Source organism: Chlorocebus sabaeus, chromosome 6 (genome assembly GCF_047675955.1).
Source record: "Chlorocebus sabaeus isolate Y175 chromosome 6, mChlSab1.0.hap1, whole genome shotgun sequence".
Lineage (NCBI taxonomy): Eukaryota > Metazoa > Chordata > Mammalia > Primates > Cercopithecidae > Chlorocebus > Chlorocebus sabaeus.
This window is the reverse complement of record NC_132909.1, coordinates 39736277-39760820: the sequence shown is the minus strand read 5'-3', so window position 1 is coordinate 39760820 and position 24544 is coordinate 39736277. Positions and strand designations below refer to the sequence as shown.

At 39.5% G+C, this 24544-nt stretch overlaps 1 protein-coding gene and 1 pseudogene across 1 annotated transcript in view; one reads left to right on the top strand and one right to left on the bottom strand.

Annotated features, from left to right (window-relative positions):
- Positions 1–828: 828 nt before the first annotated feature.
- LOC103234305 (uncharacterized) overlaps positions 829–24544 on the top strand; it is a 37972-nt gene continuing 14256 nt past the window's right edge. Inside the window, exons 1-3 of the mRNA XM_007996018.3 lie at positions 829–1027; positions 21940–22066; positions 22846–22941. Coding sequence (XP_007994209.3) covers positions 1025–1027; positions 21940–22066; positions 22846–22941 — 226 coding nt within the window. The 5' untranslated portion in view covers positions 829–1024. The remainder of the gene's footprint in view (positions 1028–21939; positions 22067–22845; positions 22942–24544) is intronic.
- Positions 11444–12370, bottom strand: LOC103234306 (cdc42 effector protein 3-like; annotated as a pseudogene).

Below are 24544 nucleotides of genomic sequence, written 5' to 3'. Positions count from 1 at the left end.
GTACTTTATTTTATTTTTGTTTTCTATTTTTTTTTTTTTTTCTGGGGTGCAGTGGCGTGATCTCAACTCACTGCAACCTCTGCCTCCCAGGTTCAAGTGATTCTCCTGCCTCAGCCTCCCGAGTACCTTGGATTACAGTCATGTGCCACCATGCTCAGCTATTTTTTATTTTTTATTTTTCATCTTTTTGAGACAAAATTTCACTCTTACTGTTCAGACTTGAGTGTATTGGCATGATCTAGGGTTACTGCAACCTCGGCCTCCCGGGTTCAAGCAATTCTCCTGCCACAGCCTCCCGAGTAGTTGGGATTACAGGCATGTGCCACCATACCCAGCTCATTTTGTATTTTTAGTAGAGATGGGGTTTCACCATGTTAGCCAGACTGGTCTTGGACTCTTGACCTCAGGAGATCCACCTGCCTTGGCCTCCCAAAGTGTTGGGATTACAGGTGTGAGCCACGGTGCCCGGTTGAGGGACTTACAACGTTTTATCAAATTGGCTTTATTATTGATAATACACTATTAATAAAGTAAAAGTTGATTTTCTCTGGAACAAAAATTTTATGTATTATTAATATACATAAAATATTTTTGTTCACATTTGGAGTGCATTGAAAAAGAGAGAGCAAAGAAGAGACGGGATTTTCCCATGCTCTGAGGTGGGCCTGGCTGAGCTCAGGGAGGAAGCCCTGCCTGAAAGACTGCAGCCTAGGCTGGCACTCCTTCATTCAGCCCAGTGTCTGATCACATCTTCTGTCACTCAGGGCCTAAGAAGGCGGGGTCTTAAACGTTATCTAATCAGGGACGCTGGACTGGGAACTGTCCAATCAGGCACAAAGCTGGAGCAGACAGGGCGGCTTCCGGGATGTGGCGGGGCCTTTGTCTCTCGCTGCGGCTGGAGCTCTAGGTCTCCTCTTCACTGCTCTGTATCCTGTGCTCCAGGAAGCCCAGCCTGTGTGGCCCTGTGACCTGCAGGTATTGGAGATCCACAGCTAAGACGCCAGGATCCCCTGGAAGCCTAGAAATGGTGAGAGTGCTAGGTGCGACGTCCCGAGAGAGGGAACGGGGCTGGTTGAAACCGGTGGGAAGCGACTGTGGCGGGACTCAGGCCTCTCCGTATTCAGCTCCACGATCTGTGCCCCGAGTTCTCCTTGCCCAGCTCGACCTCAGTCCGCTTCAGCGATAAGATGGCGGCTGCGCTGACAGCCGGGCTCCGGGCCTCCTGTCTCTTCCCTGCTCAGTGACTGTGCCCCGGCCTGGAGCCCTCTCTGGGCAGCTCTGCACGGGCAGCGCCGCGTCTCTTCCAGATTGTGCAGGGACAACGGGAGGGTTGTCAGGGGAGAATCCTGACTCGGGGTGCTGGTTCATTAATAGGAAGAGTTTTAGTCCGTGGGCTTCCCAGGGCCTGTTTTTTTCCTACTAAAAATTTATGGGCGTCACCTCGAAAATATTAAATAATTTAATCAAAGAGTGTTTCAAAAATTTTAGAGCACCCAGCTATGGTTTGTAATTTGTGGTCTATGAAAGGACTTGAAGGAAATATTTTTATAAGGTTCATGATAAAGAGTAATTTCAGTAATTTGTTAGGTACAGTTATGTAGGGGTTTTTTTTTTGTTTTGTATTGTTTTTTTGAGGAGTTTTGCTCTCTCACCCGGGCTGGAGTACAATGGCATTGTCTCAGCGTACTGCAACCGCTGCCTCCTGGGTTCAAGCAATTCTCCTGCCTCAGCCTCCCTAATAGCTGGGATTGCAGGCGCCTGCCACCACACCAGGTCAATTTTTTTTATTTTTGGGAGAAACGGGGTTTCACCTTGTTGGCCAGACTGGTCTTGAACTCCTGACCTCTGGTGATCCACCCACCTTTGCTTCTGAAAGTGCTGGAATTAAAGGCGTGAACCACCTCTCCCGGCCTCGTTTCTTAATTTTTACAATCAAGGTGGAAATATCCTGGTTATGTAATCAGAGTTTAATTGGCATTTTATACTTGGTTAAGCCTAAATTTTGTTTCTGCCAATGTAGTAATTTACCAAAAAGTGCTCTTAAGTTTAGATTTTTATTTTCAGAAGTAGAAATCCGGGCATTAGAGACACCTCAATCTAATTGCCTGCCACGTAATGATTTGCACACTCCACAGGGGACTGATTTTTCCCTGAATTTTTTACATGTGTCCCAAGCAGGGCCTCAAGTCCACCCCTCATCCCCTATTCCTCCAGGCTAACTCTGGCTTGCAGTAAAATACTAAATTTCTAGTTTCATCTGACATCCCCAAATGCCAGTTTCTCCTCCCTAATTCACTTTATCAACTATTTGTCCTGTAGTGTACATTTTGATACCTATTTTAATCATTTTTATTTTTAAATGTTGAGACAGAGCCTTGCTCTGTCACCCAGGCTGGAGTGCAGTGAGGCACTCTAGGCTCACTACAACCTCTGCCTACTGGGCTCAAATGATCCTCCTGTCTCAATCTCCCAAGCAGCTGGAATTACAGGCGCCTACGACCCCATCTGGCTAATTTTTGTATTTTTAGTACAGACAGCATTTCACTATGTTGGCCAGGCTGGTCTCAAACTCCTGACCTCAAGTGGTCCACCCGCCTCGGCCTCCCAAAGAGCTGGGATTACAGACATGAGCCACCGCATCTGGCCAATTAATTGTGTTTTTGACAAAGCATTTGATGGCACATTTAAAAAGATTTGTTTTCTTTTTGTAAATATTTCCTATGAGAAGAAAGCAAATAATAATCTCCTGACACTGTATTGTAAAATATCTCTGTGCATTGTTTTCTTCTATTTTCCCTAGACACAGATATCTTATCAGAATGTTTTGGGGTCAGGTTTTCCTTTTGGAAACTTTATAGGGTGATGTGTCTTTAGTCACCCTTCAGTTTTTGCTTGAACCTTGGTTTCAGTACTGTATGGGGATAAACCAAGATACCCACCATGGCTATGTCTGCTAGAGTGTCTAGTGAATATCAGCTTCTGGGTCATATTCTCTCATAGGACAACCTGAGGTATTGAGTGTAGCTTCTCAAGTGTGCACGTGGATGCCCAGAGGCTAAAAGGCATTTCCTGGTGCACCTTTTTTTAAAGTTAATTCCTTGAGACATTAATATTGCCTTCACCCAATTCAGCTTTCATTTCTTGGAGACACATTGCTAGTCAGCCAATCAGATACTAGTATTGAGGAGAAAACAAATAATTTCTGCCTCCTGGATTCCTTTAGGGGGCAGAAAAATAGTACAAGAAAAAAAGTAAAAAAAATTTCTAGAAAAAAGATACCCACCACTCCAAAAGAAAAAAGAAAAAAGAAAAAAAAAAAAAAACAACCCAAAAAACTGACCCCAGTGAGATGGTATAAGAACTTGCAGAATAAAATGCTCCTGAGGCACTCACTGGGGGCATAGTTCAGAGTCTCCTGAGAGGAGGTTATTGAGCACTTAAGTGAGCATAATGGGATGGGACAGTCTCTCAAGTAATTGAATGGCCTGACTTGACACATGAGGAAGACATATCTGTACCTTGAAAAGCTTTGTTCACTTCTTTTGACCTAAAGGGTTTTTTTTTTTTTCTGTCTTATTTATTTATTTATTTTTGAGTCGAAGTCTTGCTGTGTGGCCCAGGCTGGAGTGCAGTGGTGTGATCTCAGCTCATTGCAACCTCTGCCTCCTGGGTTCAAACATTCAAGGAGTTCTCCTGTCTCAGCCTCCCCAGTAGCTGGGATGACAGAGGTGCACCACCACGCGCAGCTAATTTTTGTATTTTTAGTAGAGATGGGGTTTCACCATGTGGCCCAGGATGCTCTCGAACTCCTGCCCTCACGATCCTTCCACCTTGGCCTCCCAAAGTACTGGAATTACAGATGTGAACCACCGTGCCTGGTTCTATATCCTGGTATTTTGATTTTTGAGTTTAATGCTAAATTTTATGTGATGAAACTTAGTACCTCCTAGAAGTGTTCCCTTGTAACTATTTTATTTATTTATTTTTTGAGATGGAGTTTCACTCTTGTCACCCAGGCTGGAGTTCAGTGGTACAATCTCAACTCACTGCAACCTCTGCCTTTTGGGTTCAAGTGATTCTCCTGCCTCAGCCTCCTGAGTAGCTGGGATTACAGGCGCTTGCCATCACACCCGGCTAATTTGTGTATTTTTAGTAGAGATGGGGTTTCACCATTTTGGTCAGTCTGGTCTCCAACTCCTGCCCTTAGGTGATCCATCCACCTTGGCCTCCCAATGTGCTGGAATTACAGGCATGAGCCACTGTGCCCGGCTAATTGTTTACTACATGATTTTTGATACAAATAATAACATCATACATTTATTGTCTGGAAGGAATAAATACATTTGCTTTTCTTACTGAGGTGTAAGATGTAAGCACCTTAAAATTTTCTTCCCTTATATGAACACTGTTTGCGTAATTTTGCTGAATTATTTTACCACCTAGTTATAGTTTCAAAAACCAAGTTAATAACTCTGACATAGAAATTAAAGCTTAAGCCCAGTGACTCCAAGCTAAGCCTAATTTTAAAGGCCCAGTTAGTTCCTTTTGGGGAGCCTCCCCTGCAGATGTCCTAGCCTGCTCACCCCAGCTATGGAAGAAGCCTCTTTACTGAGAGAATCTACAGAGCCCTGGAAAGCTGGTAACCCACACGCAGATGCAGTTAAGGTTAATGTAAAAGGGTATTAGGAGGGTCTTGCTGAAGATGAAGTTATTGTTTTGAGGCAGTTTCTAGACTTTTTCAAATAAAAGTTAGATACATGTAAAAAATTGAATTTCAAAGGAGTATTGCAACAGGAGGAAGTAGCAACTATAAGATTTTCAAAGATTGAAAAGATTAGGCAGACAATGACTTTTTTTTTTTCCTAGGGAAAAGCAAACAGGATTAGTAATGAGGTAGGAGGGGAATGTTTACATGGAGGGTAATAAAATCAGATTTTAGATCAGAGAACGTTTTACCCTGAGGTCAGCATGTTCTTAGGATAAACATAAAATGGGGTTGTATGGTAGCTCAGACTGAGGTTAGCTCAAAGTTCAGGAGCCTGTGGGAAGAAAATATACTTAAGTTCAGTTTGATTAAGAAGTATTTTGTGTTTACCACTGGAGACAAAGTCAGCTGATTTTTAATGAGAAAAAGGAGAAAATGCGCAAAGCATTTTTCTGACTGTGTGATAGGTAAGAAAAGAGCAAAAAAATAGTTGCTGTCAAGGTTTCAGAGAAAAGGGCATACTTTATACACTGTTAACAGTTTACATTAATTCAACCATTGTAAAAAGCAATGTGGCAATTTCTCATAGAACTAAAAAGCAGAATTACCATTTCACCAAGCAACTTCATAATTGGGTATGTACCCAAAGAAATATAAATTATTCTGTCATAAAGACACATGCATAAGCATGTTCACTGCAGCACTATTCACAATAGCAAAGACATGGAATCCACTTGAATGCCTATCAATGGTAGACCAAATAAAGAAAATATGGTATGATCAGGCACAATGGCTCATGCCTTTAATCCCAGCACTTTGAGAGGCCACGGCAGGTGGATTGCCTGAGCTCAGGAGTTTGAGATCAGCCTGAGCAATATGGAAAAATCCCATCTACAAAAATGCATCTCTAAAAAAAATACAATAAGAAAAATTAGTTAGGCATGGTGGCACACGCCTGTGGTCCCAGCTACTTGGAAGGCTGAGGAATGAGAGTATTGCTTGGCCCACCACGATGGCTTATGCCTGTAATCCCAGAACTCTGGGAGGCCAAGGTGGGTGGATCACCTGAGGTCAGGAGTTCAAGACCAGCCTGGCCAACATGGCGAAATCCCATCTCTACTAAAAGTACAAAAATTAGTCGGGCATGGTGGTGTTGGGCATCATAATGAAAAGCGTTTTTTGTTTGTTTGTTTTGTTTTTTTCCCCATAAAGTGTTTTTGGAGAACACAAAAGATAGAGAATTTTATTAATCATAGCTCTTTATCATCTATGTACTTCATCTTTTTCCACCTTTATTCGTGGTCTCATATTTTTTTCACTTGACTTTGTTGGGGTTGTACCTTTTTTTTTTTGAGATGGAGTTTTACTCTTGTTGCCTAGGCTGGAGTGTAATGGCACAATCACAACTCACTGCAACCTCTGTCTCCCAGGTTCAAGCGATTCTCCTGCCTCCATCTCCCGAGTAGCTGGGATTACAGGCATGTTCCACCACGCCCGGCTAATTTTGTATTTTTTCTAGAGACAGGGTTTCTCCATGTTGGTCAGGCTGGTCTTGAACTCCTGATCTCAGGTGATTCACCTATCTCAGCCTCCCAAAGTGGTGGAATTAGAGAAGTGAGCTGCCACACCTGTCCTGGGTTGTATCTTTTATGTGAAAATGGTAAATATAACTACAGTGTTCTGCTGAGTTCTGTGAGTAGCTCTATCAGATCAGTACGTTTCAGTAACATTATGGGAGTCCCCAGTTTTTAAACAGTATCTCAGAAGCGTAGATGAGCTTATAGAGTTTGTGACTGGCATCTGCAGTGAGGACAGTGTTGTGAGACTGAGCCCTGAATCAAGGTCTGTGCTGACTCTTGGTGGTGTCAGAATTCAAGTGTTAGACAATAAGTTGGTGTTGGAGAATTGCTTGGTGTTTGCAAACTCTACAGATTGGGTGCTAGAAGAAAGATATCACAGACTCCTGGATTAGTATAAACCTCTGGGTGTCCAGGAATGAGAGGCTGTGCTCTCCTCTACACAGTCTGTCACACTGTCCCTTGTTCAGTGATTCCAGCTCCCCTTCCATAGTGACAGAGAACCTAAAACTTAGAGGAAGGGAGCTGTGATGGCAGATCCCCTTTTGCCACAGCTGCCACCACAAGATTTTTACCCATTAACTAACATACTCACTAGACATTAATGTGTCCACACCTCTCCCAGGACAGTGAACCACACTCAGGAATTTTACTACAGCATTTTTGATCCTAGTGGTTTTTTTGCCAAAAAACTTATATAGAAATGTCTCCAAGTCTCCGGGTGTATTCCCACCTCCAGACACTGAATCTGCAGCAGCAATCTGTTCTGTCAACCAACCTAGGGTTCTGGACCACCTGTTCATAAACTCATCTGCCTGCATGGACCCAGAAATAAATCAGAGTACAGCCCCACCTGGGCCACTATCTGTAGCACAAATTGGTCCTTCTACCTGGAGTGCACTCTTCCCCACCCAGGGAGTTTTTTTTTTTTTAACTTCTACTTTTGGTTTAGGGGTACACGTGCAGGTTTGTTATGCAGCTAAAATTGTGTCATGGGGGTTTTGTGTATAGATTATTTTGTAACTAAGGTACTAAGTATAGCACCAAAGAGGTATTTTTTTCTGACCCTGTTTCTGCTGCCACCCTCCACCCTCAACTAGGCCTCAGTGTCTGTTGTTTGTCTCTGTGTTCATGTTTTTATTATTTAGCTCTTACTTATAGATAACCTGCATTTGGTTTTCCATTTCCGCATTAGTTTTCTTTCTTTCTTTCTCTCTTTTCTTCCTTTTCTTCCTTTTCTTTCCTTTCTTTCTTTCTTTCTTTCTTTCTTTCTTTCTTTCTTTCTTTCTTTCTTTCTTTCTTTCTTTCTTTCTTTCTTTCTTCCTTCCTTCCTTCCTTCCTTCCTTCCTTCCTTCCTTCCTTCCTTCTTTCCTTCCTTCTTTCCTTCCTTCCTTCCTTTCCTTCCTTCCTTTCCTTCCTTCCCTTCCCCTTCCTTCCTTCCTTCCTTCCTTCCTTCCTTCCTTCCTTCCTTCTTTTCTTTTCTTTTCTTTTCTTTTCTTTTCTTTTCTTTTCTTTTCTTTTCTTTTCTTTTCTTTCTTTCTTTCTTTCTTTCTTTCTTTCTTTCTTTCTTTCTTTCCTTCTTTCCTCCCTTCCTTCCTTCCTTCCTTCCTTCCTTCCTTCCTTCCTTCCTTCCTTCCTTCCTTCCTTCCTTCCTTCCTTCCTTCCTTTCTTTCTTTCTTTCTTTCTTTCTTTCTTTCTTTCTTTCTTTCTTTCTTTCTTTCTTTCCTTTCTTTCCTTTCTTTCCTTTCTTTCCTTTCTTTTCTGGTTTTCTTTTTTTTTAGACAGTTTCACCCTTGTCACCCACGCTGGAGTGCAATGGCGTGATGTTTGGTTACCGCAACCTCCGCCTCCTGGATTCAAGCAAGCAATTCTTCAGCCTCAGCCTGCTAAGTAGCTGGGATTACAGGTGCCTGCCACCATGCCTGGCTATTTTTTATATTTTTTAGTAGAGACGGGGTTTCACCGTAATGGCCAGACTGGTCTCCAACTCCTGACCTCAGGTGATTTGCCCGCCTCGGCCTCCCAAAGTGTTAGGATTACAGGCGTGAGCCACTGTGTCTGGCCTCTGCATTAGTTTTCCAAGAATAATGGTCTCCAGCTTCATGTTGCTGTAAAGGGCATAATCTTGTTTTTGGTTATTGTTTTCTGTTTGTTTGTTTTTTATGACCACACAGTATTCCATGATGTTTATGTATCATATTTTTTTATTTTTTATTTTTATTTTAGAGACAGGTTCTCACTGTTGCCCAGGCTGAAATGCAGTGGCATGATCGTGGCTCACTGCAACCTCCACCTCTCGGGTTCAAGCAATTCTCCTGCCTCAGCCTCCTGAGTTGCTGGGATTACAGGTGCCTGCCACCACGTCTGGCTGATTTTTGTAGTTTTAGTAGAGATGGGATTTCACCACGTTGGCCAGGCTGGTCTCGAACTCCTGACCTTAAGTGATCTACTCACCTCCAACTCCCAAGGTGCTGGGATTACAGGAGTAAGCCATTGTGCCCGGCCCTTTTTTTTTTTTTTTTTGAGACAGTCTCACTCTTGTTGCCCAGACTGAAGTGCAATGGTGCCATCTCAGCTCACTGCAACCTCCACCTCCCAGGTTTAAGCAAATATCCTGTCTCAGCCTCCCGAGTAGCTGGGAGTACAGACACCCACCACTACCGCGCTAATTTTTGTATTTTTAGTAGAGATGGGGTTTCACCATGTTGGCCAGGCTGGTCTTGAACTCCCGACCTCAGGTGATCCACCCACCTTGGCCTCCCAGAGTTCTGGGATTACAGGCATAAGCCATCGTAGTGGGCCAAGCAATACTCTCATTCCTCAGCCTTCCAAGTAGCTGGGACCACGGGTGTGTGCCACCATGCCTAACTAATTTTTCTTATTGTATTTTTTTTAGAGGTGGGATTTTTCCATATTGCTCAGGCTGGTCTCAAACTCCTGAGCTTAGGCAATCCACCTACTTTGGCCTCTCAAAGTGCTGGGATTACAGGCATGGGCCATTATGCCTGATCATACTGTATTTTCTTTATTCAGTCCACCATTGATAGACATTCAAGTGGATTCCATGTCTTTGCTATTGTGAATAGTGCTGCAGTGAACACTCTTGTGCATGTGTCTTTATGACAGAATAATTTATATTTCTTTGGGAATATACCCAATTATGAAGTTGCTTGGTGAAATGGTAATTCTGTTTTTAGTCCTGTGAGAAATTGCCACATTGCTTTTTACAATGGTTGAATTAATGTACACTCTTAACAACAGAGTATAAGTATTCCCTTTTCTCTGAAACCTTGACAGCATCTACTTTTTGACATTTTAATAGCCATTCTCACTGGTGTGAATGGTATCTCATGGTTTTATTTTGCATTTCTCTAATGATTATTGATGAGCATTTTATTACATGCTTGTTAGCCAAATGTTTGTCTTTCGAAAAGCATCTTTTTCATGTCTTTTGTTTACTTTTTAATTAGGTATTTTTTTCTTGTAAGCTGTTTAAGTTTCTAATGGATTCTGGATATTAGACCTTTGTCAGAAGCATAGTTTGCAAATATTTTCCATTATTCTGTAGGTCGTCTGTTTACTGTGTTGATAGTTTCCTTTTCTGTGAAGGAGCTTTTTAGTTTAGGTCCAATTTGTCAATTTTTGCTTTTGTTGTAATTGCTTTTGGTATTTTCATCATGAAATTGCTGCCAGTTTCTATGTCTAGAATGGTATTTCTTCAGTTATCTGCCGGGTTTTTTATAATTTTAAAATTAGCATTTCAGTCTTTAATTAATCCTGAGTTGATTTTTGTGTATGGTGTAATAAAGGGGTCTAGTTTTAGTCTTCTCCATAGTGCTAGCTGGTTATTCCACAACCATTTATTAAATAGGGAATTCTTTCCACAGTTCTATTGTTACTTTTGTTGAAGATCAGGTGGTTGTAGGTGTGTGGCATTATTTCTGGGCTCCCTATTCTGTTACATTCGTCTATGAGTTTGTTTCTGTACCAGTTCCATATTGCTTTGTTTACTGTAGCTCTGTAGTATAATTTGAAAACAGGTAATGTAAAGCTTTCAGCTTTGTTGTTTTGCTTATGTTTACTTTGGCTATTCAGACTCTTTTTTGGTTTTATATGAATTTTACAGTAGTTTTTTTTTTTTAGTTCTGTTAAAAATATTTTGGTCATTTGATATTAAATAGCATTAAATCTGTAAATTTTGGAGGACAGTCTGATCACTTTTAGGATATTGATTTTTTCTATTTATGAGCAAAAAGTTTTCCATTTATGCCATTTCTAACTTCTGTATGCATTGTTTTGTAATTCTTATCATAGAGATCTTTCACCTTCCTGGTTAGCTGTATTCTTAGGTATTTTATTCTTTTTGCAGCAGTTGTGAATGGGGTTATATTTATGATTCATATTTGGCTTGAATGTTGTTGATTCGCAGGGATGCTAATAATTTTTTTCCATTTATTTTGCATCCTAAATTTTTTTTTTTTTTGCCAAAGGCATGTAAAAATGTATTTTTACTTTAAAAAATAACTTAGTTATAGTAATATTTTGCCTGCATCTTACCAACATGTAGCTGACAGTTAAAATTTTGCAATATAGATATAATAAAGAGGGATATATAAGAACTACAAGAAAATCTCCAAAACCCATAAAGTTCAAATGTGAAAACAGAAAAGTTTTAACACTAGAGAATTCGCTACGGTGAGCCCAAGCAATATATAGAAAAGAGTCTAGAAAAAAGGCTGAGGTGTTAAATACATTTTTACTTCCTCTTGCTCAGAAAATGTTGGAGAGATGTAAAGTTCTTTTTGTAAAGTTTCTTAAGGTGACTCGCCAAGCCCTTCATAGCTAGTGCCAATCCTGGCCAACCCAGATTTCTTGTGTGTCTGCAAACAATGTGTGAGCCAAACAGCACCAGTGCCTGCTGAAAATGGGTTCTGACTGACGGATTTCCTTGTTTTGCCAAGACAGGATTTTTTTTTTTTTTTTCTAAATTGTTTTTGCAAACAACGCGTAACAGGTTAAAAAGAAATACTTTATAAGAATATTATTTTAGAAAACCCATCACAAAACTGCAAATACAGCTTCGGAAGCCCTTCTGTTCAACTGTGGTTAGTTTAGTTTGTTTTTATACCTTCCACTCCAAAGGAAATAAGTTGGGATCCTGTTACTTACTTTTTTCCATGACATTCAGCACCTCATCCAAAAGTGAGGGCCCCGTATCAAGCTACAGGGATAGGAGGGAACCTGTAAGGTCAGAGAGGGACTCCTCTGACGTAGTCTTTCCCTTGATGAGCTCGCATGGCACGGGATGGGGAAATACGTCTACGACTGGCCAGTCAGGGTACTATTCGGACAGGCTGGAGGAGTGGCTGTCCCTGCCCTGTCTGGACTGAGATGCAGAACCGCTGGAGCCCCATGAGGTGTCTCCTTGGTGGACTTTTCCTTTCTCCAACAGGCTGCTTTTCACCTAAGCTTTTTCCTCCATGATGGGCTTGCAGCTAAGCCTTGGCAGCTTTATTGGTCCAAAGGACTCCTATTTGGAATTAAATTTCACTGGTGACAATAAGAGCATTATGAGAGCTTGGGACCCTCCAGTGATCGTGAGGGAGATGGCATTTTTGACCACTGAGGAGGGTGTTTCTGTGAACACAGAGTCTGAGGTGCCGTTTTACCAGAAGAACGTATTATGCCCAGGGAACTGATCCAGATGTGCTTTCTCCTAGTTTCCAGGTAAAAGCTCATAGTTCCCTTGAAGAAAGGAAATATCCCCAAAGACATCGTGCTTGGCCCTCTTTGCTGATTTGGATGGTGTGGCAAAAGTCTCCAAGAGGGGGACTGATAATATCGGGAGACAGAATGTCTCTCAGTTTAAATTTCTTTCCTTTCTTGTCATTAGCTGCTTTCAGGTAAATTGGGGCTTTGGCTGGCATTTTGGAATTTGAGAATGTCTGTTTTGCAGTCAGAAAAAAGGGCCACTTTTTTCACAGATGGTATGTTTCTGAAGAATCCTTTTCGATAGGAACTGTCACATCATTTTTCTCAAGTGGCTTCAGAAGTGGCTCTAGCTGTGTGCGGTTCCGGCGTGTTGAGCGGTTACCTGCAGGGAAGGGAGCCCACCTGAGTGCACTGCCCTGGCCAGGCCGCAGCTCCCCAGGTGCCTCGCAGCCCGGGATTGGTTGGGTATGGAGGGCTGTGTTCTGAAATTATACTGAAGTTATTTGTAAGTTTAAAGAGCTTTTCTGCCAAGACTCTATGGTTTTCCTGATGTAGAATCCTGTTGCCTGCAAACAGGGATAGTTTGACTTCCTCTTATAGTTTGACTTCCTCTTTTCCTGTTTAAATGCCTTTTATTTTTATTGAGGTGGAGTTTTGCTTTGTCGCCCAGGCTGGAAGGCAGTGGCACGATCTTGGCTAACTGCAACCTCCGCCTCCCAGGTTCAAGCGATTCTCCTGCCTCAGCCTCCTGAGTAGCTGAAATTACAGGCACGTGACACCACGCCCGGCTAATTTTTGTATTTTTAATACTGACGGGGTTTCACCATGTTGGTCAGGCTGGTCTGGAATTCCTCACCTCGTGATTCACCCGTGTTGGCCTCCCGAAGTGCTGGGATTACAAGCGTGAGCCGATGCATCCAGCCAAATGCCTTTTATTTTTATCTTTTGCCTGATTGCCCTGACCAGGACTTTCAATTTTATGTTGAATAGTAGTGTTAAGAGAAGGCATCTTTGCCTTATGGCAGTTTTCAATGAGGAATGCTTCAAGCTTTTTTTTTTTTTTTTTTCCTTTTTGAGATAGAGTCTCCCTTTGCCTCTCACACACAATCTCGGCCCACTGCAGCCTCCACCTTCTGGGTTCAAGCGATTCTCCTTCCTCAGCCTCTTGAATAGCTGGGATTACAGACACCTGCTGCCATACCTGGCTATTTTTTGCATTTTTAGTAGAGACAGGGTTTTGCTATGTCAGTCAGGTTGATCTCAAACTCTTGACCTTGGGCGATCCACCTACCTTGGCCTCCCAAATTGCTGAAATTACAGGAATGAACCACTGTACCCATCTGCTTCCAGGTTTTGTTCATTCAGTATGTTGGGGCTGAGGGTTTGTCATAGATAACTTACTTTGAAGCATATACCTTCAATGCCTAGGTTGTTGAGGATTTTTAACATGAAAGATATTAAAGTTTACCCAAAAGCTTTTTCTGCATCTGTTGAGGTAATCTTGTGGTTTCTGTCTTTAGTAGTTCTGTTTATGTGATGAATCACATTTACTGATTTGTGTATGTTGAACCAACCTTGCATTCCCAAAGTAAATTCTACTTGCTCATAGTGGGTTTGCTTTCGGATATGCTGCTGGATTTTGTCAGTATGTTGTTGAAGATTTTTGTATCATTGTTCAAAGATATTGGCCTGAATTTTTTTGGTTTGTTTTATCTCTGCCAGGTTTTGGTATCATAATAATGCTGTTCTTATATAATGAGTTGGTGAGAAGTTACTTTTTCTTAATTTATTAAAATAGTTTTAGTAGAAATAATACCAGCACTTTTTTGTACATCTGGTAGAATCCAGCTATGAATCTGTCTGGTCCTTGGCTTTATTTTGTTCGTAGGCTATTTATTACTAATTCAATTTTTGAGCTTCTTATCTATTTAGGGCTTTGATTTCTTTTTTGTTCATTCTTGGAAGGATGTATTCCTTAATAATTTTTCATTTTTTTCTAGATTTTCTCATTTGTGTGCACAGAGGTGTTCATGGTAGACTTCAAGATATTTTTGTGGGGTCAGTGCTAATATCTCTGTGTGTTTAGTTTGTATAATTTTGAGATTTTTGAATTTCCTGAGGATTTTTTAATTTCTGAGTATGTGGTCAGTTTTAGAGTGGTGATAAAAAGAATGTATGTTATGTTATTTTTAGATGAAGAGTTCTGTAGACACCAATTAGGACTATTTGGTCAAGTGTTGAGTTTAGGTTATAATATTTTGTTAATTTTCTTCTTCAATTATCTATTAGTGCCTGTGGGATGTTGTTGTCTCCCACTATTACTGTGTCAGAATCTAAATCTCTTCATAGGTCTCTAAGAACATGCTTTATTCATCTGAACCTATGAGTTTTATGTAACACCTTTCTCTCTTCTGTTTTGTCTTCCATAAACATTCTTTTGTGCTCTCCCAGTGTGCAAAATTTAGATATCCAAGAGTTCGAGAACATGTTTAAAGACGTGGCTGTTGTAAAAGTAAATATAAATTAGAAATAAGAGACTACAAGTAAGAGAAAATATCTTACTAAAATCTCTTTTCTTATAACATTTAGATTGTGTAGATTTTTATCTCCCTTTTTTTGAAATATATGTAAATCGTATTAACAGCTAAATAAACCTTTTGTCTTTTTTTTTTTTCCTCAGGATTATCTTTATCTGGGACCTGAGATTTAATTGCTTCATTTTTGCTTTGGCAAAAGATTGTTCTTATGATTTTTAGTCTTTTAAAGTTGACACAGATCTGTTCAGAGTAACACTCATTTCAACAGCACACAAAAATTGAGCGTAAAAATAGGATTAAATTTTGCAATATAGGAAAGATACTGAGTAAGTTGACAGAAACCTGATTATCTATGATAATTATTTGCCGGCTAAAGTATTTATACTACAAAAGCAAAAAGAGTTCAGTTTATGGCCGGGCGCGGTGGCTCATGCTGGTAATCCTAGCACCTTGGGAGGCCGAGGCGGGCAGATCACCTGAAATCGGGAGTTATAGACCATTCTGACCAACATGGAGTAATCCCGTCTCTACTAAAAATACAAAATTAGCTGGGTATGGTGGCGCATGTCTGTAATCCCAGCTACTCGAGAGACTGAGGCAGGAGAATCACTTGAACCCGGGAGGCGGAGTTTGAGGTGAGCCGAGATCATGCCATTGCACTCCAACCTGGGCAACAAGAGCAAAACTCCCTCTCAAAAAAAAAAAAAAAGAGTTCAGGTTTTAAACTGAAGTGTGGAGTGCATTTTCATACCTTTGTTTCTGTTTATTACTTCAGTGCAATTAGCATAGTTATGTGTAATGTTTGTAGACAACCTGCATTCATATACATTCAACTGTATTTTTTACGAAAGTATAAAGATAAAGCCACAATATTTACTTTGAATGAATTCCTTAATTGTTTTAACATTGTGATTCATACTTTTGAAATGTAGTTTTTCAACTGAATTATAGTTACAGAAAATTTTTTAAAATTCTACATACATTATGAGTAGTATATTAAAATTATTCATAATTACATATTTATAGCTAATATCCAAAGAAAATTTACTACCAAATTGTTACAGTAGATATTAGTCTGATATGAGTATTAATTTAACCAATAGGGATAGTTATAGGTAAGTATAATTTTAGTGTGTTTAATTTCAGAAATTGGAATGCTGCTATTACAGGACAAATAAAGGCAGGTGATTTGGCCACCCAAAAACTGTAATAACTCTTTAATTAGCTATGTTGCAGGCTCATGTATATTCCATTATATTAACACAGTCAGATTTTAATTTTTTAATCAAAAAGTGCTGGTGGTAGTTGTCAGATATATTTCTATATAGATGCCACATTTAATGGGCAGCAGATTAGAGAGCAGCAGAGATGGAAAAAAGGTCTTTTAAAATTCTGCTAATAATATGCCCCCTTTCTTCATAACACTCATGTTTCTCTTGCTATGAGTAGCTATGCACTTTGGATACTTAGAGAGAGATTCTTTTTAGAGGAATATTTTCTGGCTGACTTGATCAATCTTATATGTAATCTCAGTTTTTTCTTAAGATGCTTTTAACTTCTTTTTTTTCTCTCAATATCATCTTTCTTGGAATGAGAGCTGTTTTTATTTCGAATGCTTTGTGTATCTGTTTTAGAAGCCCTATTAGTATCCCATAATGTCTGTGAAAGTTGTGGGCTGTCACAGTGACAACTCTTAGAGCTATCTCTATCTGGATGCATGCTGGAAATCCAGCAGTATATTTTCCGTGTCACCATTGTAAATAGAAACTGTGGCTTACATAATGCTCATATTCCCATTATTGTGAAGGCTAAATTCTACCCAGGAGGCCTGCAGGCTCTCCTTCTGCAGGTCAGGCTTCACTTTTTTTTTGAAATGGATTCTTCCCCGTTGCCCAGGCTGGAGTGCAATGGTGCAATCTTGGCTTACTGCAAAGGGAGTCTCCTGCCTCAGCCTCCTGAGTAGCTTGGATTACAGGTGCCCACCCACCATGCCCAGCATATATATATATATATGTGTGTGTGTGTGTGTGTGTGTGTGTGTGTGTGTGTGTGTGTGTGTGTATTTTTTTTTTTCACCATGTTGACCGGCTGCTCTTGAACTCCTGACCTCGTGATCTGCCCACCTCGGCCTCCCAAAGTGTTGGGATTACAGGCATGAGCCACCACACCCAGCCAGGCTTCACTCTTTGATGTGACACTGAAGTGCTCCTGCGGCAATTGTCATTCACCTGAGTTGAGCTGCCAGCCGTGAGCACTGTGCTGTCGGCTGTACCACAGTGGCAGATGATAGGAAACAAAAGAGGACACTGGCCACCAGAAGAATGGAAGCAGGAGTGTACTAGCCCAGTCCTCAGGGAGTAGAGAGCCACTGCTTTAAAATTACAAGTAGCCAAAAAGATAGCACCCTATTCTTTTTTTTTTTTTTTTTTTTTTTTGTGAGACGGAATCTGGCTCTGTCGCCCAGGCTGGAGTGCAGTGGCCCGATCTCGGCTCACTGCAAGCTCCGCCTCCCGGGTTTACGCCATTCTCCTGCCTCAGCCTCCCGAGTAGCTGGGACTACAGGCGCCGCCACCACGCCCGGCTAGTTTTTTTTTTTGTATTTTAGTAGAGACGGGGTTTCTCCGTGGTAGCCAGGATGGTCTCGATCTCCTGACCCTGTGATCTGCCCGTCTCGGCCTCCCAAAGTGCTGGGATTACAGGTGTGAGCCACCGCGCCGGGCAGATAGCACCCTATTCAACCACTTTTGTAGAAGAGTGAAAGTCTACCTTCAGCAGGCAGCTAGCTTCAAGTTGCAAAACTACCTTCTGCCATGAAGATGTGAAAAGCTTATTTTGTCATTGAATATGACCAATTAGCATACACAGATGGCCTCCCCAGTGACCAGGTGAATTTAGGATGAACTACCTATGACATGGCGCTGTACATTCTTCTACTTGTGAACTAATTATGGTAACCGTCTTTATTTCTTTTCAATCCTTAAGCAGATGGATTGTAATACATGTGACATTCAGATTTAATTGTGTAATGAAACAGTTTTCTTTCTGTTCTATTACTGCAGTTTCTGTGGTGCTGAAGAGAATTAATAAAAATTATATTTCCCAAACACTGTGTAGAATTACCAGACATGATATAAACACATAAGGTGCCAACCAAGCTTTACTCTAGAGGGGACTTTCCCTCTCAGGCTTCCAGTCAACTCACAGTTACGCTGTAAAATGCATGCTGTCAACTAAATATGCATGCAGAATTATGTCTCGGCCTATTTGGTAGTTTCATTTTCTATTTAGAATCAGCCTGAATCTCTCTTGCTGATTTATTACTGGACCATCAGCCCAGGGTCACTGGAAATGCTCTCACAATCACCAAGGTGTCTTAGAGACATTTGAAAATCTCTCCAGAACAGAATTGTGTCAGACTGACTAGAGTGGTTAATTTTGCTTCTGTCTTAGTGTAAAAGAAATGAGTCATCCTCTGTTTGCTCCCCACCTCATATAAGAGATGTCTTTGGTTGGTACCCAGATGAGAGTTTCTCTAGTTCCCTGGTACTTGAGTGAAAAATGATGAGGAGGTCTGGAGACTCAAACGAATAAACTAATTGCTTCCAATTCATATTAGAAAAATAGATGAAGCAGTCATGGTCCCTACCATGCAAGAAATTTTAGTGTAGACTAGCAACTGGATAAGTGGTTTAATTATGCATCATATGGTGGGTACAATAAATAGATGTGTGCAAAAATACAGGCTTTATTTGGGCCATTTTCTTTATATTTTTGTGACTTCTGATGTCTATAGCTGAACATATATTAATAAACAAGAGTTATTATTGTATTTTTTATGCCCTGCTAAGAATACTTACTTATCATTTAAAAAATTATTCTAGAAAACCTTAAGGGATTTGTTTAAATTGCTTATTAGTATGTGATAAAAAATTGAAAGGGCAGTGGGGCTAAAAAAGATTACAATTACATAAACTCAGAGATTTAAGGTTTTTTGTTTTTTTAAGCTAAGCTTAAAAAATGAAACGGAACTAAAAATACTCCCCAGTGGCATAAAGAACAGAATTTTACATCAGCTCTACACCCTGCTTCAGCCCTATTTAGATTCACCCTTTTGAAAGCCTTATTTAGGTCTTGCCCTACCCTGGAGTCTTGCCTCACAGAACTAATTAGAAGCGATCAGAGTTTTGGCTGATGAATCCTGTTGCCTTTTTAGAATTGGTTCTCACAATTTTCTGAAACCCAGTGGCAGATAAATGGAAAATATAAAATATGTATTATAGGGTCTTAATTTTTTAATTTTTTGTTAAAACTAGTGTTTGCAGAGACATTCCATTTAGCAACCTGTTTTCTGTTCCTACAGATGCAGTAGTTGATTCACAAGTCACAAAATGGTAAATATAAACATAATAATTCATCTAAATTACCTTACAGTCTATCTATATCCCTCTCATCTGTCTATATTTAGATTTGATTCTATGCATTTAAAAAAAAATTACTGACAGAAAGAAGAAGAAATAAAAATGCTGGGTCCTTATTCTAAATCCTTAGAATTATTGAACACTTAGTATCAACTGACAGGCTGTTATTAGAATTAAATCAAATAATGAGTTATCACAGTGCTCTGTAACATCCTATTGATTACATAATACCTGCTTAATAAACATTGCATTAGTACATGTGCACATGTTGTTTTCCAAATGCAGACTTACTCAGAAATTGCTGCTTTCTGTTTTCTCTGCGAACTTGAAAGATCCAGCAAGTAATATACTTTAAGATAGAGAATGTTTGTCTTCATTTGTATCAGAAGTATTTGTGTTGTGACAAGAGTGCTGAGTGTAAGGGACTCTGTGCTGTGCCTCATTTTTGTAACGAATGCTAATAATGAGCCCAGGGAGAGTGACATCAGCACTGACAGGGGACTTGTTTAGAACACCCATTTATGGATCATCTCCAAACCTGCAGAATCACATTACATAGAGTGGGACCAAGTTTACCTAGTGATTTATAAGCTAATTAAAGCTTGAGTGACAATGCTTAGGTAAGCGGTTATAAGCTCAGGCTTCTACTTAGAGTCACATGACCAATTTACAGGACTCTCTTTACTTGTGCCCTTTTTACAGTTTCTGTTTAATGTGCTGAAGAAAACATCTATTTGTTTTAATTAAGTGCCTCATGTGACTCTAAGGTGCCAGAATCGAGTATGAGAAGTTCAAGATACATTCATGAGCATTAAGTTCTACCTTTGCACTAAAGGGTGGTCCAGGAACCTGTTCTGTTTGGGTTTGGTAAGGACAGGACAGTGTGGCCAATATTTATATTACTGTAGCAGAAATTGCCAGTGTCTGTAGCAGGGGAGGGCACCTGAGGACAAAAAAAAAAACAGAGAAACTTATATTTTTATCTCTGTGGAGCAGCTCATTGTTCCTGAATCTTTTCCGTTATATAGGACAGAAATGGGTAGAGGTTTTGTGTCTTGGGCCTTCTGCCTTTGGGTGTGGTGGTAACAGGTAAACATGTGGTACTCAAATTATTAAAGGCAAATTCTCAAGATGCAGATGTAATTCAGAAAATCTCATTTGAGGAAGAATTTGAGAAGAGGAGGAGAAAGAGAAAAAATGGCTTTTTTTCAGCTAAACATGTCTCAGATCAAGAGCTATGTCCTCTCTGCCTCATGGAATGCCACAGGTTTAGTACTTGCAAATTTTTACTTCTATACCTGTGTTTTTTCTGCCTATTGAGTTTGTCTTAACTACTTTTAAAAATGCTTATGATAGGCCAGGCGTGGTGGCTCATGTCTCTGTAATCCCAACACTTTGGGAGGCCGAGGCAGGTGGATCACCTGAGGTCTGGAGTTCGAGACCAGCCTGACCAACATGGAGAAACCCTGTCTCTACTAAAAATATAAAATTAGCTGGGCGTGGTGGGGCATGCCTGTAATCCCAGCTACTCGGGAGGCTGAGGCAGGAGAATCACTTGAACCCGGGAGGCAGCGGTTGTGTTTTGGTGAGCCAAGATCGTGACATTTGCACTCCAGCCTGGGCAACAACAAGAACAAAACTCGGTTAAAAAAAAAAAAATGCTTATGATAGTCAAGGGTCCTTCAAAAATATTTCTTTTCTATCTACCACAGCCTTCTCTGCATCATGGCTTCTTATATGCCATGCAGAATTCTCACCATGAATTTGTGATCTGCAATATTAAAAATGTTCTCTTTATGACTGTTGAACATGGAAAGGTGTGGATAATCTCTTTCTATGGAGAAAACCTGGGATTCTTAGTAAAGATGGATAACATACAATGTTGAGGTTCTTTTTTGTTTATTATCTCTATGCATTACAGGATTAAGAAAATGCTCCTATAAAGAGGGATGGCATTTATTACCCAGAAAGTTGGGAAAAAATTATCCGGAGATACCTGCTTATTGGGTGTTAAAGAAAGTACTTAAAATCATTATTAAAAATTGTAGAACATGGAAGATATCTGTATCTCGAACTTTGCATACAACTGATGTTTTCGTATGGATAAATTCAGACTGTAATTTACTTTTGTGGGGGCAATATCTCAGTAGTGATGCTGTGTCCTTCTGGATGCATGAGCACACTACAGAAACTTGTTCTAGTGCAACTGACATTAATAACTCACTTGCTTAATAAGCTCTCTTACAGATTTTTTCACTATAGAGTTATTTTTCTCTTCATCATGAAGTATCTTTATGCAGGTGATGTGTATAAACTATCACATTTATTCTGGCAACTGCCCTTTTGTTTTAGGTTTTCTTTGCATTGTTTTTTTTGGTAAATGAAAGCTCTCATCTTTGTTTACAGAACAGAAAAACTGAAGAAAACACAGGCTCTTCCACTTACTGGATGTTTGACAAAAGTCTTTTGGGGTCAAAACATTGGCATTACTAGTGAGCTTTTTAGAAATTCAGTAACTCAGACTTTATTTCAGATCTCCTGAAAAAATAGTCTGCATTAACAAGATGTCTAGTTTATCGTACACATTAAAATTTGAGGGGTACCTTCTAACTCAACATGTCTATTTTGTCGGAAATATATAAACAACTATGCCTTTTTCATCTAAAAAATATATACAATTCATTCTATATTATGTAAATACAGCACTCGAAAATGTACTTGTTAGTGTTTATGCCCTCAATTTTACACTTTATCATCTAGACAAGTATCATATATACACTGATGTTGTGGATATTATGCCACTGTCTTTTCTCAGAGTTAGACAATATGTTACAAAATGTTTGTGTGTTGACAATTATTTTATTGGATAATTTCAGCCACTCTTATAAGTCAAAACTAGTTCTAGTCACTTTCTGATTTTACCTTGAGTCAAATGAAAAATTCTGCCCATAGCCATTTTGTAAATATGTGTGTTTGTGTGTGTTTTCCAGGGACTGTTGACATTTAGGGATGTGGCCATAGAATTCTCTCTGGAGGAGTGGCGACGTCTGGACGCTGCACAGCAGAATTTATATAGGAATGTGATGTTAGAGAACTACAGAAACCTGGTCTTCCTGGGTAAGGAAAATTTTAATACTAAATTTCTAATATAGACTAATGGTGGTTGTTGCTCTTTTTTTTTTTTTTTTTTTTTTTTGAGATGGCTCAGACTGGAGTGCAGTGGTGCGATCTCGGCTCATTGCAAGCTCCACCTTCTGGATTCACACCATTCTCCTGACTCAGCCTCCCGAGTAGCTGGGACTACAGGTGCTCACCACCACACGTGGCTAATTTTTTTTTTTTTTTTTTCGTATTTTTAGTAGAGACGGGGTTTCACTGTGTTAGCCAGGATGGTCTTGATCTCCTGACTTCGTGATCCGCCCACCTCGGTCTCCCAAAGTGTTGGGATTACAGGCTTCATTTCTTTTTTGTAGAATGTTTTCTGGAAATTTATGCTTTCAGATTTCTGTTTTCAAGAAAATCTTGGGGATTTGTTGGTTTAGAAAAGAATTTCTTCAAGAAGTTTCATCTTGACCTGAACTTTCCACATTCCTTAGCTGATCTGTGTCCTTCACTTTAGATTAGTGGTAATTTCAGAAGTTTTGTGGCATAAAATACTGTTACACCTTAAAATCTAATTGCCATCACCAGTTTTTGATTCAGTAGTACCAAGTAGTAAAATTAAGAACCTACAAAATCAAAATGCTTTCTAAATATGTAAACATTTCTGTTACAAATTAGTATATTGGGATAAATTTATTAGAATATTCTATTATATCCTGTTTACTGAGCACATTACTAAGTTGGCATTTGGAGAATATGAGCAAGATTCATGTTAGTTATTTTTAATAAAACAGGTATTGCTGTCTCTAAGCCAGACCTGATCACCTGTCTGGAGCAAGGAAAAGAGCCCTGGAATATGAAGCGACATGAGATGGTGGATAAACCCCCAGGTAGGTAAGAGTGAATACAACAGATAACATGGATGAGAGGTCCAAAGTCAAGAAGAAAGCAAGTCTTTAAAGTGATCTGAGAAGCTATGTTCCAAAGGAAATAGTTTCTGGGAAGCCTGAATTTTTTATTTAATTATACTCTCACTTCTGCTAATGCTTATAAATTCTCTAAGAATTCTACTTTCCCTACAATTATCTTTCTTCAAGTTTACAGTGACAGCCACAGTACTGTTCATGGCACACATGAGTGCACAATCTGACTTCTTTTTTCTTGTTTTTGTGGACAGACAGATACCTGCATAATTTTGAGACACTCTGTTTTAAACTGTTCTTTAAGTTCTGTTTTTGCATTATGTCTGAAATGTGTGAGAGTAGTTATTTCTGTTCCATTGGGTTTTTTTGTTATTGTTCTTTATTTTTCTGCACATTTCATCCTGTTTTCATTACTATGATCTTGAAATATTGTTTGAAATTATAAATTTGATGTCTTTCTGCTTTGTTCTTTTTCTTCAAGATTGCTTTGGCTATTCAAAGTTTATTGTAGTTTCATGTACATTTTAGGATTGTATTTTTCATTACTGTGAATAAAAAACAATGGAATTCTGATAGGGAGTTTATCGAATCTATAGATCACTTTGGATAACATGACGGTTTCACAATACTTTTTCTTTCAATAAAAGTAAAATATTTTTAAGTTTGCTTGGGTCCTCTAATTTTTTTCATTGCTATATCTTTCACTTAAAAGATTTATGAGCTCCTTGGTTAAATTCATTCTAAAATTGATTATTTCATTGCTATTGTAATTAACATTGTTTTTTTCCTCTATTTTATCAAATAATTTAAGTGTATGGAACCATAACTTACACTTGTATATTAATTTTATATTTTGCTAATTGAGTGTATTCATTAGTTTAAACAGGTTTTAAAGTATTGTTTATGTATATATATAATTACATGATCTACAAAAAGCAATATTTTACTTATTGGTCTTCAATTTCAATGACTTTAAATTTTTCTTTTGACTATTTCGTTTTCCACATAGTTTCAGTGCTATGTTAAAATAGAAGCATTGACAATAAGAAACAATAGTTTTGCATTGGTGACTGTAAACTTGAAGGAGCAAACACCTGTTCAAGTATTTAAAAACTGGTTTCAGAAAGTAAAAATCTATTTTTGTTGGGCCCCCATAGTGATAGAATACCCTCTGGGTTTGTAGTGAAGAGGGGTCGTAGCTTGGTCTTAAGTCTGCTGGACTTGCACAAGGGTCCATCTTTAGATGTGTTGTTAAAAGGGGCTGGGATAGTTGTAATTCTCATTTAATTTTTGGACAGAGTGAATATCCTTCAGGACTTTGCTGTACAGGGCAGACCCAAAGGCAGGTTTCTGCAGTCAGGCCTGCATATGGTGGGCCTTATATCAGGATGTGGATGAGCATGGCTTTCACTGAGTACAAGGAAGGATTTTCCCAGGTCACTATGGGTTTCTACATAGGCAGAACTGGCCATGAACTGTGGCTCAGGGAGCTGGAACTGAATCATGAAACTGCTTCAGGGACCACAGTAAAGACCAAGGTCTGCAGGCCTGCCAGCAAGGCTATAAATGG